An 18,880-nucleotide genomic window follows, 5' to 3' on the forward strand; every position below is an offset into this window, starting at 1 on the left:
TTAATTGAAAAATATTTTTCTCTTTAGAACACCCCATTTAAAGCGGTTCTAGCTGGGGGTTTCCCTGTTGCACAATTCTATTAGTTATGTTGGTTTCAAATGGAAGAAAACAAAATATCTGGTACCCAGTTAAGATTGATTTTTTTAAAACTACATACACAAAAATAAAAGAGAATCATTTAAGACGTTGCAATCATTTGATTTTGTTTTAGTGCTGATGAAAGGTGATGGAATCATGTACCTTCACTTTCCTCTCCTAGCTCTTGCCCCCTCCTGGCACTCCCAAGCAGAGATAACTACACTGGAGGCTTGGTTGAAACCACCAAATTTCACCTGTGATCTATTCTCTCACCCCACCCCACAGTATGGCTTCAAACTGGAAAACATTGAATACGTTACCAGCTGCCCTTTTTCAGCTTTAAAACGACCCCATGCTATCCAATCTCTTTGGACAGCTCTTCACTTCGTTATAAAGCAGTCCATTTGTTTCGATAAAAAAAATAAAAAAATAAGACACTATTTGGGCCGGAATGGATTGAAGCGGTATGTGTTGACGATACTTGATCTTTGAGAACAAACTGGGTCAATTCCAAGAAACGGCTCGGGTCTCCTTATTTTAAAACCTCACACATTTTACAAACTGTACCTTTTTATAAATAACAGAAATAAGAACTATCCAGTAACCTCCACTCCATCAATGTGTAATTTGAGTCATTCTGAAAAGCATTCAACCTTGATTGTATATAAATATTCTCATGTGCAAGAATTACTCGGGATTCTTGGAACAAGGGTCTGGAAATACTGCTTTAGACAGAGAAGCCAAAACTCAATCACTGCATTCTAACAAGCTTAATAGGCCCAACTGAACTGAAGTCTATAAGGCAGACTTGATGGAAAACAATGTATATATATATTTTATTTTAGATGCTGGTCAAATACATAGAATGTCCTACTTATAGAGGAAAATATCCCAAGCTTATTCCAGTGGAACCCACATTTATTCTCTGGGAATAAAGTGAAAGATGTTTTTAAAGAAAATAAAAATAAAAACATGGCAAGTGCGCTTACAGTTAGTACCAAAAGACTTGAGACATGGGGAGTGAAGATACCTGCCTGTGCAGAATGGCTCAATCTTGCAATGAATTCATCTGAATAACAACGTGGGCTGGTTGTCGCTTAGTTCTTTTTTAAGCACAGCATTCTTCCAAAAAATGGGTCAGGAACAGAATATTGTTGTTGCTTGTACAGAAACAGGTATCTGGGAGTCAATCAACCGGGTTGTCAATAAACTGGACCACTACGTGGGGCTCAACATTTGGATTTTTGTATTCGTTAGACGTTTTGCGCTACACAATTTCATAACCAGAAGCACAATGCTTGTAAAGCAGTCAAAGCAGGCGCTTGCAGAACTTCGTTGCAGTGCGCTCTTGTTACTTTTCAGAAACATCTGGACGACCTGACTGCTTATACCATCTATTAGTCTGGTTACTCGTCATAAAGTACAGTATTCTGTTTATAAAATAACAACAATAATAATAAAAGAAAACAATTAAGTGTGATGAGCCATCCCAAATTTTCTGGGGAGCAGAATAATATATTGTTATTGATTTAATATCTAAATGAAACAATTATGTTATTAAACCAATTATTAGTGCCAGTTGCTTGTAACTAGGGTGCATTTTTTCTTCAGTCTGAATATGATATATAGCATAGCATACTTACAATAATATATTATAGCTTACAAGGTTATCACTTATATATCTCCTTGTAAAATTCTTATTTATATGTGCTTGCAAAATATTGAAATAATCCATGACTCAGAATACACACATCAGAATACATCTCACAACACTGTCTCAAGTTTGCTTTGGTCAAAACAAATACGAGTTTATTGGTGTGACACTGACATGTTGCTATTTTATGGTACTGCAATATAATTAATTACTGTATATAAATATATAAAATGTCATGTTTTGTAGATTTGTTAAAAGGCTTACTATGTTGTCCTAAATTTGTAGCAACGCGCTGTAATGGTCACCTGCTGCCCTCTGGTGGTAAAAAGTGAACATTTTTGTTTCTGTCATTCTTTTTAAATGCATCTGAATGGTATAGGGATGCACTTTTTAAACTTTACAATTACAAGGACAATTTGTTTTTTCAATCAATAAAAAAAATTTTTTTTAGGTAAATCATTAGTTTTGTTAAATGAAAACCATCTTTTGTCACAGGTATGAATAAAAAAAGCAAAACCAAATTATTTCAATAGAAACTCTTTAATAATCAAGTCTTTATATATTTACAAATATCTACAGACAATACAAAGTTTTTTTTATTAAATTTAACAAATATGTATGTACAATTCCAAACAAATGAGCTCACACTGTACACCCTGATGGTTGCTGAACTCCTCAGTGAGTTTTTAATAACAAATCAAACATGTTCAAATTTTGTTTGCATAAATCAATAACCTGACTTCCAAGGTGTTTTCAATTAGTGTTCTTATTTACACACACGAGATCAAAAACTAAAGAAAAATGACAGCACTGTTCAGAGCAGCGAGTGTAAACCATGTGTTACCCATAACCACTGGGCTTCTCATCAACATTATTAATTACAGGCATTAGCATTTCAAACTACCATTGAATACATGAACAGAGTATTTCAGAAGAAACGTAAATCGAATTCATTCCCATTAGCGACCACTTGAATTCCCACATTGGGTGGCACACGGTAATGGAATTGCTGTTGAATCTATCTTTCACATTCCATCGTGATACATTATTATAAGTAGCTCCATATTTCATTGGATTCTTTTCCCCCCATTTCTCTTACCTTTCATGGTTTTTACAATCATTGTGGGTGGTTGTGAGTTCCTCTCTATTATAATCTACCTGATTCTATAGACGACGTCAGAAAGATTTTGATATTGAGAAAATGTCAGCGTTGCAGCAACAGAACCACACAGAATGATAAAGTTAAGGGAAGGGTGAAAAGATAAAGAAAATCAGTTTAAGCTACGTACCATTTCATTTAATTGTTCTAAAATTAACAGTATAAGAAATAATAGGAAATTCAACATTTATACACTATTCAGCTTCCACTATAATATTTAAGCCATGTGAATTTGCTGCCCCCAAATAACGTACTATTACTTGTGAGCTAGGACATTATAAAATCAATTTGAAAGTAACTTGCTTTAAAAGCCAAGTCTCAGGAACCAGAGCGAGGCCTTGTCTATTACCTGCACTCTGATAACGCAACACCACCTTCTTTACATTGAAGCGTTCTGCAGCATGTACTGTATACATCCTGTAGAAATACCGGTGCCAACTTTAGCTGAGGAACAAAGGCAGTAGACAGGTCTGAACATTAATAAAAGCTGCTGACAGAACTTTGAACCCATGTAGGGGCAGCTTTAAAAGGCAACACAAGCACAAAATCTTCTTTATCACAAGTTGCTTTTCTACATAATTTTACAAATTAGCAGTGCTGAGGGAAGTCAGCGAGCAGTGTATAAACCTGTCACTCCTTGTGCTTTGTTTTGCTTTTTACACAGCAAGCCAAGAAAACAGTTTTTCTTTCTACACTGGAAAATCAGGCGCTCCAATTTTCAAAGCACGCAATGAAAATAATGACTTAAAAAAATGTAGAAGATACAGGAACATGCTTTTAATATAAAAAACTTGGGAGCAGGTGGTGTCTTGCCAACTTCCCTGTACAGCAAACACAATTTCTACACCAGGAAGAGCTGTTCAGGATGCCAAACTGAGGCAGGAATTTAGACATCGTTAATGTAATCCCTGTAGCCGTGTATAAATTATACAATACCCTACAGTGACACACAACTGACAACCGAGTCATTCAAACATTACTGAAAATGCAGACATGCCTCATACTTCAAAAAACAAAACAGCCTCCATCTATCTTTCCATTCACACCTTAGAGGGGACACAAATATACAATGATCTTATAAACACCAGCTGTTGGAATCAGTTTGGCTCAGCTGCCATTTCAAAGGGAAAGTAACATACCCTGCCAGAATCCACATCCTAAACAGGCCATCTTAAAGGAATGGTGTTTTTTTTTTTTTTTTAAACTGTGGTTTACCTAATATAAGGCGACTACACACTTGCATTAATCACTGGTGTCAACAGTAAAACTACAATTGTTTTGTTAAATTATACCTAAAGTAAAAATAGTAAGACTTGTTTTAAACTAACACAATAAAGTTAAGAAGGTACCTTTTGGTTCACAATATTACAGACTATCTAGCCCCATCTTCTGGCTAAAGCACAAATGATAAAACAGACCAGCTAGATTGCAGTACTGTAGCAAACCATTCATGAGGTCTGAGAACCAACACTGATGTCCATTTTCATGGCATTAATGAAACAGAGAAATAAACACATTAGGACAGCTTTAATTATATAAAAAAATAATAGGAGTTTAATTTAGGTGAACTAGTTTGTTATCACTGATAATATAACTTTTTAACACTAAAAACTAATTTAAATTTAAATGCATGACTTTATATAGGCTTTAAAAAAAAACATAAAAGACTATGTTAAATGTGTTGTGACTAGGGTTGATTAGCACCATTATAATTCAAACAGCAACTTAAAACTGAAGAGAATTTAACCACAATATTATTTTTTGCACTAGTTTCAATTACCTGGTTTGAAAAGCCACAAGCGAGTACCAATGATTTACTGCATCAAAGATTATGGTATAATGCTACCATCATTCCACTCTGTCAAAGTGTAAAATATGGTGCAAACTTATCACTGCTGCAAAAACTTAACACATCTAGTGCAATGTGCGTGATAAATTAAAATGTACTGCAATAAAAAAAAAAAAAAAGTGCTCTGGCTTTTCTGTTCCGTACATCATGGATCTTATTGCTGTGTTACCTGTTTAACAATGTGGGCAACAGTCCTTACACGATCAGTGCACTAGAGCAGACATTTTGAAAAGAGCTTTGAAAAAGACTTCAAAGATGTAATTGTAAAAAGTTGTCAGCATGTTAACAATGAAAAGAAAAATGACAGGTACGTTATTTAAACAGTTGTAGCAACACGTGGGGACGTGGAAAGCTATTTTTTTCGGAACACCGCTACTTACTGTTTAAGACATTGCCAGGACTAGGCTTACAGATGGCGTATCTTTCAAACAGCTGAACTACCATCATGCCCTAGAATATGGCTTATGTTGTGCGCTGGTCTGTTGGAAGGCTGCTTGGTGGTGTCAGAGGTGGTAGTGTTGGTCAAGGACAGCAGGGGAGACATGGGCATGGCTGAGCCGTCAGGAGGCAGCGCAGTAGCGATTTCGGGAAACAAAGAGGTTAGGTTAAAGTTGGAGAGGTGAGGAGTGATGCCCGAGGTGTTGGCCATCGCCATCGAGGACATGTCTGGAAGCAGAGGAAAGCTTGGCTGTCCAAAACCTACTGGCCGGGGAGGAGACAGAATGGATCCAAAGCGGTTGTTCAGACCCCCACTGTTAGCCTTCTCTGTGCTGGGGCTGGTGAACATCTGATTGGAGAAATATTGTATGGAGATATCGTTAGACAGGCTTGGGTGGGCAGCAGTGGAGTATGAAGGGTAGAAAGATGGCAGGGTATTCTGTGGCTCCACTGGTATGATAGCTGGTGTTCGTGTAGCACTGGGTTGGGTAACTGGAGGGATAAAGGAAGCATTAGAATTTATGGGAGGATTCATGCCACTGTCAGGAATAAATGAGAAGCCAAAGTTCTGTGATAAGGCATGCTGGTCTGTGGCTAGGTTGTCAGCTGAGACTTGTGGACTGTCGGCCATAAAGCGCACAATGCTTCCACGTCTCTCAGCAGCAATCTGCTGGCGAATCATACCACTGTTTGAGGTTAGAGGAATATGGGTGTTCGGGTCAAAGGTGTTGCCTTGCCTTCGGTTTCCAGACCCAGTTCTTTCAGAGGGACGTATTTTCGAGCTCTGGGCGTCCTGTGCTGGGTGCCTAGAGCGGTGGCTTGCAGATGTGTTTAGAGAGCGAACTGTGGAACGGCTTTGTTCAGAGCTGCCATGGGAGACCACAGTATGAGGAAGGACTGGCCTGACACCAGTTCCATGCATGTTGGTGGTAACCTGTTGATTCAAGTGACTCTTATTTCCTTGACTATCATTTATCCTCATAGAGTTGGGCTTTTGTGCAGCAACAACAGGACTTGTGTTTTTGTTCTGGATGTCCCCGGCTGTAGAGGAGCTGGAGAAGGAAATGTTTACAGAGTTGTTTCTTGAGCTAATCACGCCTAAGGGCATGTTGCAGCTTTCCCGGTTCGAAGCCTCACTCTCTCTCCTTACGTGGACACTCTCCCTGATTGGAGGACAATTATATTCCATACTGACCGGTGGACAGCACTGAGCATTCCTCTGGTGATCAGAAATCCTCTGGTTTGCACTAATAGGTTCCCCAAGGTGAGGAGCCAGCAGGCTCTGCATGAAGCTTTGATGGCAGGAGTTCTCATTCTCTCTAGGTGGAATACCACCCCCTGCTTGAGCTGGCTGGTAAGATCCTCTTTGTTGCCTGTCAATGGATGGGGCTTGTCCTATCCTAAAACCTTGCGACTGCATTCCTCTGTGTGATGGCACCACTTTAGCTGCCATGTCGCTGTTTCGGGAAGCCTGCACTTCAAAATGATGCTGGTTTCCCCCAGTTGTCTTAAACGGGGGACACTCTGAAACCCGCTGAACATCAGAAACTACAGGGTGTTCTACCGAGATCCTGCCTTGTATGTTGTGCACTATACCTTTGCTCCTTGAAACATCAAGGTATGACCTCATATCAGACTGCTCTTGATTCACTCGGGGCCCTTGGATGGACATACCCATTCTTTGCTCTGTAGTGGAAGTGGATTTCCCAATGAGAGCTTCAGCAGAATAATTAGAAATCCTGTTCCTTTCCTGCCTGGTTGGAGTACATGTTATATCAGAAGGTCGGGATACAATGCTTGGCTGTGAATTCATCTGTTGCTCTAAAGTCCTGGAAGTCATAAGCATCTGCATTTGATTCTGCCCTAAAACATGATCAACCTGAACTCCTTGTTGCCGGCTGTTGCTGCCCTCTTGCTGTTGTTGGTGCTGTTGTTGCTGCTGTTGATGCTGCTGATGCAGGATTTCTTGACTGAGATGGCCTTGGGGATGCCCGGCATGGTGACTCCTGCTTGTGGATGGGTTCTCACACCCTTTCTCTGGATGTGGCCCTCCAAAATGCTGTTGCTGTATCTGCTGTTGAAGGTGCTGGTGATGAGAATGTGGCGGTCCACCTTTCTGCTGTATATTCTGATCCCCACCACCATTGTGGTGCTGCTTCTGCTGTAAAGACATCTGGGGTCCAACCTGTGCTCCTCGTATAAGACCTCTCTTCTTCTGCATATTGACTTCTTGCTGCATAGTCCTCTGCTGGTGGACGTTATGGTGCTGCTGGGAGACTGGCTGACTCTCTGATTGAGTAAGGTGGTGCTGTAGCTGATATAAATGATGCCTTTCTCTTATTTGTCCCTGAAGCTGCTGTTCTTGCTGTTGTTGTTGTTGCTGCTGCTGCTGCTGCTGCTGTTGCTGCTGTTTGAGATACAGATTGTTGCTGTGAAGGTGAAGCGCTGCTTGGGAAGCAGCATGGTGGGGATGCTGCTGTAAATGCTGTCCACTTTGCTGACCTTGTTGTTTCTCCTGAACTGCAGGTTGGGGTGCACATTGTATCTCGGATTGCCTCAGAACTGAATGCATGAAACTGTTTGTTGAAAACAAGGTGCTGAGACCATCATGACCCTGGTTGTTGTTACTTGAGATGACTGAGCTTGTGGAACTAGAAGGAAGTTGGCTAACCATAATTTGAGGATGTTCCGGTACATTTTCCAGGGCTCTGCCCAATGCAGACTTGACCTCAAGCCTTGTTAAACTGGTGCTGTGGCACTGCTTCTGTCGCTTGTTTGTTGGAAGGAGGAGGTCCTCTTGAGAAGCACGCTTGGAAGCATCCTTGTGATGCTCGCTGTTCTGCTTCATGTGTAAATCGTGAACAACCTGGCTTCTCATGGCAACATTCTTGTGAGTGTATTCCAACATTTGTGTCGGTCCACTACAGTGAGTCGTGAAAGAACTGGAAGACGATCTTGGCATGTTCACTGAAACTGGAGGGTTGTCTGGAGGATTCAGGTTAGAACAGACGTAAGGTTGGCTAACAGTGTTCTGTCGTATTAAGTTATTAACACTCAGACAGCCTGCTGAGGCTGACGACTGGGAGGCTGAAATTAACACGGGTAGATTTGTACCAGCAGAACTGCTGCTAACCGTTTTTGGTCTTTCACTGTTTAGCTGAACTTGGGAGGGTAACTTTACTGGTTGGACTTCTGTGTGTTTTGAAATACTTTCCTTTATCTCCTGAATTTTTTTAGGCTGTTGGCTGCCATTCTTCTCTTTGTTGACGGACGGAGGCTGCTGGTTAACAGAAACTTGTCTATGTATGGGTACTTCAGAGCCACTGGTTACACCTTTCTTGTTTTGGCTTTCTTGGTCAAAAATGGCTGTGGCTGCAAGAGCCAAGATATCCGCTTGCTCTGAGAAACTGAAACTGTTGTACGAGTTTCCTGACGTGCCAACGCAAGGGACATCTTCTCGATTGGCATTGGGGAGCATGGATGCCACAGAGAATCCCCGGCTGCTGCCAGAGCTGGTGGACACTGGAGAGTCTGACTGCCTATTGGAAAGCAAGGAACTGCCTACACCCTCGTGATCTAATACACAAGCCTGCTGCTGTGGGGCATTTTCCTTGTTGTTGACCAACAAAATATCTCGGTTATGATCTTCTTTATCAGTTAAGTCACTAGATGGTGGCTCCTTCGAGTGAGAGAAGCTAGTGTTTGCATCACCTTGAGAGGTAAATTGGTGTGATGATATTTTATCTTTATTAATTTCTGAATGAGCTGTTGTCTGCTTAGGTTCTGCTGCAATGGATCTGGCCTCGGCTATGGAAGATGATGATGATGTTATAGTAGACTGGTCTGGTCTTTGAATCTTAGGCTCTGGAAAACTGACAGATGTTGCAGAAGTTCCAGATCTGCTGCAGGAAAGTAACTTATTTTGGGACTCCATTATACCGGTTTCACATCCTATAGATTGTAGCGGAAGAGTATTAAGGCAAGACATTGAGATTTGAGCAGACAGTTCAGAAATATTGGTCATTATGCATGACAAAGATTCCGATGAGGAAGTGTTGGTGGAGGACACATTTGTTGTCTGGCTGTCTTGAAAAGTTGTTTGTGGCAGGGTCAATGCTGTTTCTTCTACACACAATGCTGGGGTAATTAAGCCTGGCTGTTGTACTGTGACAGATTCAGCAGGCGCAGAACAGGATGATGCAGTAGTTGCTACTGGCTCCTTTGCAACATATTCCTTACTAGGAGCAGACTGGGATAATCCAGAAGACACTACAAGTGGAGAAGAGGATGTTACTGGTGTATTGGAAGTTGACTTTGATGCAGCTGTTAAGTGCTCCGATACAAACAGAGTCTCCTTACTTGGAAGTTGTGGTTGCACATCAACATTTGACGGCTGGCTGCATGTAGGTTTAGATGCCTTTAGAGGTGAAGACCGTTGTTTGGCGGATTTTGATTTCTTCGAAGAAGTCCTTTTAGGTTTGGAACCTGCAGGTGTGCTGGGTTTCTTTAACATTTTCACTGCACTGCTGCTGCATATGTTTTTTGATATCGAGCAGACAGACAAGGCTGAGTTGCTGGGTGTGCTTGTACTCGAGGCTGAAACACTGATGTTGGATGTGGGGTTGTTTATCTGGCTGCTAGTAGATGATGCTCCTTGGGTAGAAGTCTGACCCACAGAGAGTGGCACACGACTCTGGCCAGCCATCTGCGAGATACTCTGATTCAGGTTAGAGAGAGCGCCTAAAGTGTTAAGGGCTACATTTGTTGTTGGGTCTTCACAGGTTGTGGGCTGGACAATTTGCATGGGGTTCTGGTTGCACACTCCACGGGAAGGCTTTACTGGCTGCAATGCAAAGATCTGACCATTCACTGAAATGGTCTGAGCTTGCTGTTGACTGTCAGAGGCAGCAAGTGGTCTAGGCAGAATATGCACCAGGTGTTTGCCACCCACAGTTTGGAGACTTGGGGTCTGAACTGGGCAGCTGGAAGTAACAACATGATTGGCTACTGGGAGAGCAGATGGTGCAACAGTTGTTTGTTGATTCTGAAGTACAGCATTCTGATTGGCTGCTTGAATGATTACTATTTGCTGACATGGAGTTTGATTGGCTATGCCCTCCCTAACCACAGCTGGTGTTGGGCCAGTGTTCGCTGGTTGTAGGATGACAACGTTTGGATTAGCACCAGCTTGAGGGACGGTTGCACCAGCAGGGTTAGTCATCTGGATAACCTGCATCGCTTGTAGCAATGGGAGGACATTAGGTTGTGGCTGAATAGCGATCTGGGGCTGTGCTAACACTGGCTGTATAGGAACAGAGTGGAGAGAGGGCAAGGAAACTGCAGCTATTTGTGAATGTACTTGCTGACTACCTGCAGGACACAAAGAAGTCCCTTTAAAGCCAACTGGAGCGACTATGTTGCACCCATTAAGAATCCCGCTGTCTAATGATGCATTTGTGAGGGTTTCATTCATCGAAGCGGGCATAATACCAGAAGGCATTTGGTTCAAAGGCTGCACAGTGTTTCCAGCAAGCTGTAGTGTAGTCCATGTGGTCTGGGTGTTACCAGAAGTTATCCTGGTAAAAGTGTTCACACTGTTTATATCATTGCTAATACTGGAAGAAGAACATGGGAAAGCGCAGGTATTATCTAAACACGGTAAAGTATTGATAGAAGTCAAAACTTGAGCTGTGGCTGTTGGTGGCATGCTATGATTTGCTACAGATGTGCTCTTATTGAGGGCAATTGTGGAAAGCTTTTCAGAAATCAAGGTTCTCTGGGGAGAGGCTTGTAATGAAGCCTGCAACGCTGGCTCCTGGAAAACCGAATTTGATTTAATCTGCTGTAAATGCAATGGCTGTAGATGTAAAAGATTTGAGGTGGTAACATTTGCTGGAATGGTCTGTGCCGAGTTTGCAGTCTGTGGTTTGCTGCTGGCAGCTGAAAGTGCTGTTTGAGCTTGCACATCACTACTAGTTGTGAAACAGTCAGGAAGGTCATTCTGGGAAATGGAAACAGGCAAACTTTGAGTGTTGTGCACCGTTCTGGCAGATGAATAGTTGGCAATGGTGTTTTTAGTCGTAGAAAGGGTGGTAGGAAGGTTTGGCTGAGCCTGCTGTTTTGCACATGTTGTAGGTGCAATGTCCTGCAGCTGGGGCCCTTTCCAGCAGAGTTCAGGGACAGTCACATTACACAAATTCTGTATAGTCACAGGATCAGCAGTCTGCTCCTGTAAACTCGGCCCAGCATTCACCACCACATTCTGGACTACAGCTTCTGGACAGCTGGGATTGACTTTGTTGCAGTTTGAGAAAACAATGATTCCCTTCTGAACCTGGTGGGTAGGAATGACCATTGCCACTTTAGCTTTTTTCATGTTTCCTCTCCAATGGACAGTGGGGTCATCCTGGAAATTGATGCCATTAGCCTTCAACAGTTCAATGTAGTGGCCATTCTCCTTCCTCAGGTCTTCTTGTTGTTTTCTGAGTCTTTTAATCTCTTCAGCTACAAAATTCAAAACAGTGAATTTAGTTTAATAGTTTTAAAAAAAGTTTTGGTAACAGTTCTAACAACACAACCTTACTTGCCAAAGCTGAGAAGTTTTAGATTAAGATGCTTATGTTATCCATTAGTCCACATGCAGATGTGAAATTTGTCACACCACTATGTGTAATTGTCTAAATACCTTTTAAACATGAGCAACAGCTGGTTTTAAACAAAAATCACAGTAAAACTTTTTGTTGACCACAAACAACAAAAGTTTCAGAATGTGTTCAAAGCTAATGTATGCAGCAGAGCTATGACAGCGAATCCTTACCCTGTTCCTTGTCGCCCCGGTTCAGAAGCAGCTCATCGTTTTGTTTCTTCAACTCTACTATATATTTAAAAGCCTGGTCCAGAATCATGTTCTTGCTCTATAAAGAAGAAAGAAAAAAAAATGATCAAATTCTACCTTTTTTAACAAATACAATTGCATTGTGGGAAAATTCTGCCTTTAGGGCACAGATACCTTTACACATATGTAGCTTTGGCATCAGAGGAAACAGAAAAATGCACAGTGCACTTTTACATGTTTCTTTTGCAAGAAGACACATTTTGTTAGTATTTTAGCATGTCACAATATACATTTCACATGTATGATTTTGAAATTTGATGTAGCTGAGTGAACTCAGTGACTGACCAGCACATGATCAATAGGTTTTTCCATTTAAAGTGGATGCAGTTTAAATTTGATTCATTGTTATCAGCGGTTTTAGCTTGTGTTCTGGGCAGCAAAGCCAAACCCAACTATACTAGTAGACAAATATTTTGGCTATACCCTTTATAATTTAGTTTAAAAAAACAGTACAATTCCTTTCCTCGCTACATCCATGTTCTGTAGAAACACACATCGCCTAAGTTACTAAAATGATATATATCCAAGCAGTAGTTTCTTAACTTTTCTCCAACCAATGTTGGTTATTGTTTAAGATATTAAAACAGTGAACAGAAAAGCATAGTAGATCAGGCCTATATCAGAAAGCAATTCTAACTATAACTATATTCCAATTCCTTTAAAGTAAATTCCCAATTCCAATTCCAATTCCTTTGAATTTTCATTTCCTTTGAAGCCAATTTAATTGACTATCAGTTACTTCAATGTAAGTAATTTGTTGTCACTGTGGAAAGCTCATTTTAACAGAACAGTGATGTGCTAGAACTGATTAAAAGGGAATTGGAATTGGGAATTGATTTTAAAAAGGAATTGGAATTGAAAAACTGGAATTGACTCCAACCCAGTCCACAAGCAACCGTTTTGTAGGATGTCTGATAGCAGATCACACTGCAATAAACCTGAACAGCTTGTCTTCTGCCGAGATACAACAAAGGCAATAAACTGATCAGTTGACTGAATGATTGAATGATGCACCTGTTTCAAAGCTGGTGAACAGGGAATGAGCTCTCCTATTTTGTTGATTCCCGAATTTATCTTTTTTTTCCGATGTCTCTCAACTGTGGATAAGAAGATAAAGGAAATTTCAATTTTGAAATTAAAACCAAAATAGTTAAGCAAGTTCTGGCAACAATATTAAGTTATGTACCCTTATGAGAACAATTGTTTTATTGAACATATGATAAGCAAACAGATAGTTTTGACAACTATGAAACTATTTTAAGTAGTTGTATCCTCATTCAAATTGGGGTCATTGGCAAGCTTAATTTATTAACCATTAACAAAAATAAGATGCTTATGTATATTCACCTGCATTGTGAGATTCCCTGTTTTTCTTCCTAGAAATGAAAAAGAAAATTAAAAGTATTTCTTGGCTAAAGATGATGTCAATAACTGACTTCTAACAAAAAACATTACAAACATACAAAAAGGTAAAGCTAAGGTAAAAAAAAAGACACAGATTTTTTTTTTTACAAAATAGGTCCCCCAATTACAATCACTTTTTTTAATATACAGTGCATACAATGTAGTACAGTGGAACGTCGCATATCCGACCGTCACATAACCGCCCTGATCAATTAACCACCTTGCTAAATAAATAAATAAATATTAAAAAGTAGGCTACGAGAGTAATGGCATTGGCAGCAAATGCAACTTCCGTGATGGAAACAGAAAGAATTATAGCAATCAGACTTTAAGTGCGTTCCCCTTTAAGAGAGGCGGGCTGTGTGCACGTGACACCCTGGGATCCTTCAAGAAGCTGCTTGATGAGATTCTGGGATCAATAAGCTACTAACAACCAAACGAGCAAGATGGGCCGAATGGCCTCCTCTTGTTTGTAAACTTTCTTATGTTCTTATGTGTCAGTCAGCTGCGTGTAGCAGTAATGTTTCAATACACCAGTTGAGAAAGCTTTTTTTTGTGCAGTGTGTTTGTATGATGGAGCGTACGCTTGCAGATATTGGCAGCGTGTTGTTGTAGCTTTTAAATGCATTTGAATTAAACAAAGCAAGCTTCATAAACGCAATGCTTACCGGCCGTTTGTCTAAAATAGCCGAAGCAATATTCAAACCGAGCTCTTGGCAATATCAAGAAAGTATCGTGACAGAGATTTTAAGAAAACAGAACCAGGGAGGCAGGGACTTCTAGAGTTAAGAAAGAAGCCAACAGTTATCGAAGAATAATGACTAAGATTACATTTACTTTAAGGAGTCGGTTACAAGAATTATTGAAGTGTAAATGTTTGTGATTCCAGGTTGAATGTGTGATGAGATTGTCTTTTAGAGCGATGTTGTTTTCAGGGATGTAAAATTACTGCTGGCTGTTTCTGGTCATCTTGCCAGGACACTCTTGTAAAAGAGGCCTCGGTCTGGTTAAAAAACGAATAAATAAATACATAAATAAATAAAGAAATAAATAAAATGTAGTGCTCACAGCCTTGATAACAACACAACTCACCTGTGGGGCTTCTCTAAAGGAGTCTGATTCTCTGTCATCTCTGTCATTTCTGGCATTGTCACACTCAGAGGAGTCTGAAAACAATGTACAACACAATTCAGAAACTAGCATTTAACACTGATACAAAACTTAACAAGAGGGAATGAGATAGCAAGTGGTGTGGTGTCCTAACTCACCAAACTGATACAGACTTAAATTAAAAAAACAAATCCTGTGTATAAAGGCTAGTAAAACAGAGCAAGCTATTCAAAAAGTCTCAGTGTTTGAGATGATGCTCAGGTGGATGTCTTACAGATCTCCAGCAACAGTGCAGTGTGACTGGGCTGGCAGCCATCTTGGCTCAAGAGTGGGGGGAGCACCCTGGAGCCAAGATGGCCACCATTTGCACAGCCGCATGGTTTTAGTTATTATTATTATTATTATTATTATTATTATTATTGATTTCTTAGCAGACGCCCTTATCCAGGGCGACTTACAATTGTTACAAGATATCACATTATTTTTACATACAATTACCCATTTATACAGTTGAGTTTTTACTGGAGCAACCTAGGTAAAGTACCTTGCTCAAGGGTACAGCAACAGTTAATATAATTGGTTTGGTGTGATGTCTTTCTGGGGAGGTTGATTGTCTGAGTTCCTGGTTGGCTGATCAATCAGTCAATTAACCACCTGGAGAAGACACTACACCATTTAAAATGAACAAAGAAATGTTTATTGGGGGTGGAGGGAGACAGTTAGTTTAGAAGAAGGGCTGAGAGCAGCAGCAGCTTGTGCTTTCTGCCCTCCACAGCTGTAGCTTGGGTGCTGTTTTATTTTGGATTTGGATATTTGTTTAAACCTTTTATTTGTTGTTAATAAAAGTGCGCCAAAGCGCTGAACTGCAGTCTGCCGCCTCTGGGTTTGCTATTTCTGTTGCTGGCCAGCCTTGACTGCATGCCACTCGACCACATGCAGACATGCTCAGTACTTTATAGCTTGCCTACCTTCAGATACAGCAGAATGTATCCACTTCACCTGGAGGACTCCTCATATGATCCAATGCTGGTCAGCAAACATTGTCCTCATAGCATTGTGTATCTCAGGGCCAACTCTGCAAAACAACAAGCCTTCAATTCAAAACACCAAGCAAATGACTGATACTATAAAAAGTACTGAAGAAAGGAAAAGAAAATAGATGGTCTATATCAGGTAGTACTAATCCAAATAACTATGCTACCATGGATATATATACACATACATACTTACATACATACATACATACAGGTCTAGTTTTTTTTTTTTATCTCCATTTTCTATACATTTTTGCGTACATAACCAAACCATCCCTGGTAGCATAATCCAAGTGGTATGTCATATTAATTATTTGTAAACATGAGGTTTAAATGGATGAGAAAAACATTTGTTTTGTCCAGGTTTGATTTGTCCAGAAGTTAAAACAATGTGGGAGTGAAATGGCTCATTTCTAATAGACACAACCTCGAACCAAACTTCATAGAGACAAAAAGTCACACAACCTGAATAGGACAGCCTAACTAGGTCGGAGGTCAATGTCATGACACCAGCATATTTAGTATGGGGGGGGGGGAAGGGGGTTATAAAATCCTGCGAATATGAAGTCACTATCTGAAATGATTTCTGAGACGTGAGGCTTTGACAAAGCAGCGGAAACAGCTTTATAAAGAACTGTCACACACCCATTTGTGTCACACACCCACTTGACCAAGAGAATCCTAAAATACAGCTACCAAGTATGAAGCCAATATCTTGACTCTTTAAGTCTTTATCATCCGGAAAGCAAAAAATCACATGACCCTTATATGACAGCTACCTTAGGCCACAGGTCAAGGGGGTTTCCACAACACCGACACAATGAAGTTGCAAGTTGACATGGTTTTTGAGAATCAGCAGTTTAATGATAATAGATGTCTCTAGGCTAAACTATAAGTGCTAACTAAATCTGTATCCCTAATACCAACATTTAGTTAATTTCAGACCACTGGATTTATAATGTTTGGTTTAGAGAATACCCACATGTACTTTGGTCTAAAAAGGTACAGTGAAGTTGTTTTTATTCTAAATAAATTGAATTAAAATGCCATCCGTACTATTGCCAAGAATTGCAAATGGCTAGTCTTTTAAAAACAGATGACTGAATACAAAATGTTGTACACGGGAAACTAATTATGTATGTTTATAATGGCACAAAGAAAATTTAATTAAAGTTATTTTTTAGGAAGTTGTTCATTGCACTGCTGGCACATATCTATATACTTTCCAACAAACCACCCAGAAATTCTGCATCTGGAAATGTGACCAGAGGATATTTACTTACGAGGCAGACGTTACTTTATGGAAAACAATCTTCATCCCTGGATTCTCACTTCTTGGGGTGGGAAGTGGGAGTGAAAATTGAAAAGAACCTTCCATATTTTACATACATGCCGGTCCACCGGTGTTACGGCATACAATCTGGACAACTCATAGCAGCAGCATTGACAGAAAATGCTGCACAAAGGTAAAATGATCAGTCACAGATACAGTTTTTCATCCCAGTAAATCTCTGGGCCACTTAAAAAAGTGCTTGGCCACTTGATGACTAACAGTGTTTGTGAATTCTCTCAGTTAATTGTCATTAGTTGTTCATGTGTTCTTTGTTTATAAATATGCTAATTTAGTAATGTGCAAAGCGGTTCCCTGGATGTTAGGTTGGAACTAGGTATAAATTTGCAAAAATAGGGTGAACTTTAGTGTATTAGAGCTGTGGTTATCTGCTCAGCAGAGGCATCCACCAATTACTGTACTGTCACAAACACATGCCACTAGGTCTGTTGCAGATGAACTGTGTGTCCAAAACATGGCTTTTGCTTTCACTGGCGTAAAAACTATCTTAAAACTGGTGAGAGAATAAACATAGTAAGTAACACCAATTCAGACATTTCAAAAACCAAAAGCATTCACACCTTGCCAACCGAAGGATAACTTAAAAGAAAGTCATTATATTGACCATAGAGAGTATCTGCAGCATGGTCCATCGGGTGAGCATTTAAAGCAAAACGTGTGTGCGATGTTCACGATCTTCCATCCCATTGCAAATAAGACCATGATGACCAAAGTCGGTGAAGGTTTACTTTGAAGAAGCAACTGTAACCAAACTTGCGAACAAATTTGTAATGTATGTTTTGTTTTTTTTAAACTAGGTAAGCTAACAGTGTACTGACACCAACAGTATATGCAGTAGTACGCGTAAAATAAACAAGACAACATGGGGCATTGATAGTCCCCTACACATCGAACTAGAACAGAATAATATATGTTACAAATATTGTCACTGTCGGTTAACAATTAATTGCAAAGATTAGATCATATGATGAAAATGATGACAACCCTTGTAAAGAATACTCTGTAAAACACGCTCTTTGCAATATGCAGAATACAGGTACCTGTCATCCATTGAACAATATTTGTACATTTCCCAGAATTGATAGTGTTTTAATGAGGAATGGAGAACTGCAAAAACATTAGTGACAAAAACAAAAAACATGCTATAATAACAACACGACATACACTCACTGGGAGCATAGACGCCTGCCAGCATTGTAGCGATATTACAAGATAACGCGGAACAATTCAACCCGTTGAAAGGGTGGTCATCTCAGTATAAAAAAATATATAAATGAAAACTAAATATAAACAACACTAACCGATTCCTTCTCCATCTTCTTTGCACGTCTCTACCAAAACTTTAGTTTTCCTGGGAAACCAACTCTTGTCACAACCTAACCCGGATAGTAGGACATACAGCAACTTCACCCAATCAGAATTCCAAAAAATAGTAAATATCCAATGAGATTCAAATGGAGGCGTACCTAGTGTTGTGTGTACCAAAGAGCAAAGAAAAAAAGGCTTGGCTGTGATTGACATCAGTTACAGCCAGTCAATAAGTTGCATTGCATTATATTGGCAAATCAAAGCATAGAAGGGGAGGGTTAATTCGATTTTAAGCAAGATGAGTTGAGGTTTACGGGTGTTATTGACGGAATGATTGGCAAGGGTTAGGCGGAAAGAGGGGATTATTGTCTTAAAGGGGAAAGTACAAAATAATATACGCAAATTCGACACATTTGGCTTTACTGTTACTGTTGATAAACCAAAACAGCTGGACCATTAAAATGGTTCACATTGGTTTGTAACCATTTTATAGTCATTTTTATAGTATTTTTGTATAGCGCACAGTGCCAACATTGTCCAAATGTTGCAACTGGGCCCTTGTAAATATGCAATAATGCAATCTATCAATACAATGTATA

The 18,880-nt window shown here is 40.0% G+C and overlaps 1 protein-coding gene across 4 annotated transcripts; it reads right to left on the reverse strand.

The window, feature by feature from the left end:
- Positions 1-2,254: 2,254 nt before the first annotated feature.
- LOC117405906 (basic helix-loop-helix domain-containing protein USF3) lies at positions 2,255-18,428 on the reverse strand. 4 transcript variants are annotated; one of them, XM_034009409.3, is made up of 7 exons: positions 18,275-18,428; positions 15,557-15,663; positions 14,571-14,644; positions 13,422-13,450; positions 13,089-13,171; positions 11,997-12,093; positions 2,255-11,683 (listed from the first exon to the last, which is right to left on the reverse strand). In XM_034009409.3, exons 3-7 carry the CDS (start codon positions 14,624-14,626, stop codon positions 5,166-5,168), a joined length of 6,783 nt encoding a protein of 2,260 aa, XP_033865300.3. In that variant the 5' UTR covers positions 14,627-14,644; positions 15,557-15,663; positions 18,275-18,428; the 3' UTR covers positions 2,255-5,165. The 4 variants fall into 4 exon arrangements, with proteins under 4 accessions (XP_033865300.3, XP_058884390.1, XP_058884389.1 ...); XM_059028407.1 differs by lacking the exon at positions 18,275-18,428 and adding an exon at positions 18,144-18,258; XM_059028406.1 differs by lacking the exon at positions 18,275-18,428 and adding an exon at positions 18,138-18,258.
- Between the last annotated feature and the right edge of the window lie 452 nt (positions 18,429-18,880).

The sequence above is a fragment of the Acipenser ruthenus genome, chromosome 8 (assembly GCF_902713425.1).
Source record: "Acipenser ruthenus chromosome 8, fAciRut3.2 maternal haplotype, whole genome shotgun sequence".
Taxonomy (NCBI): domain Eukaryota; kingdom Metazoa; phylum Chordata; class Actinopteri; order Acipenseriformes; family Acipenseridae; genus Acipenser; species Acipenser ruthenus.

What these genes read in the sequence shown, in the direction of transcription:
- LOC117405906 (XM_034009409.3), bottom strand. Translation starts at nt 14,626, where the DNA reads ATGCCAGAAATGACAGAGATGACAGAGAATCAGACTCCTTTAGAGAAG. An exon ending in GTTCACCAGCTTTGAAACAG is followed by an intron (nt 12,094 to 13,088) that starts GTGCATCATTCA and finishes TCTTCTTTATAG; the next exon opens with AGCAAGAACATGATTCTGGA. An exon ending in CCGGGGCGACAAGGAACAGG is followed by an intron (nt 11,684 to 11,996) that starts GTAAGGATTCGC and finishes TGAATTTTGTAG; the next exon opens with CTGAAGAGATTAAAAGACTC.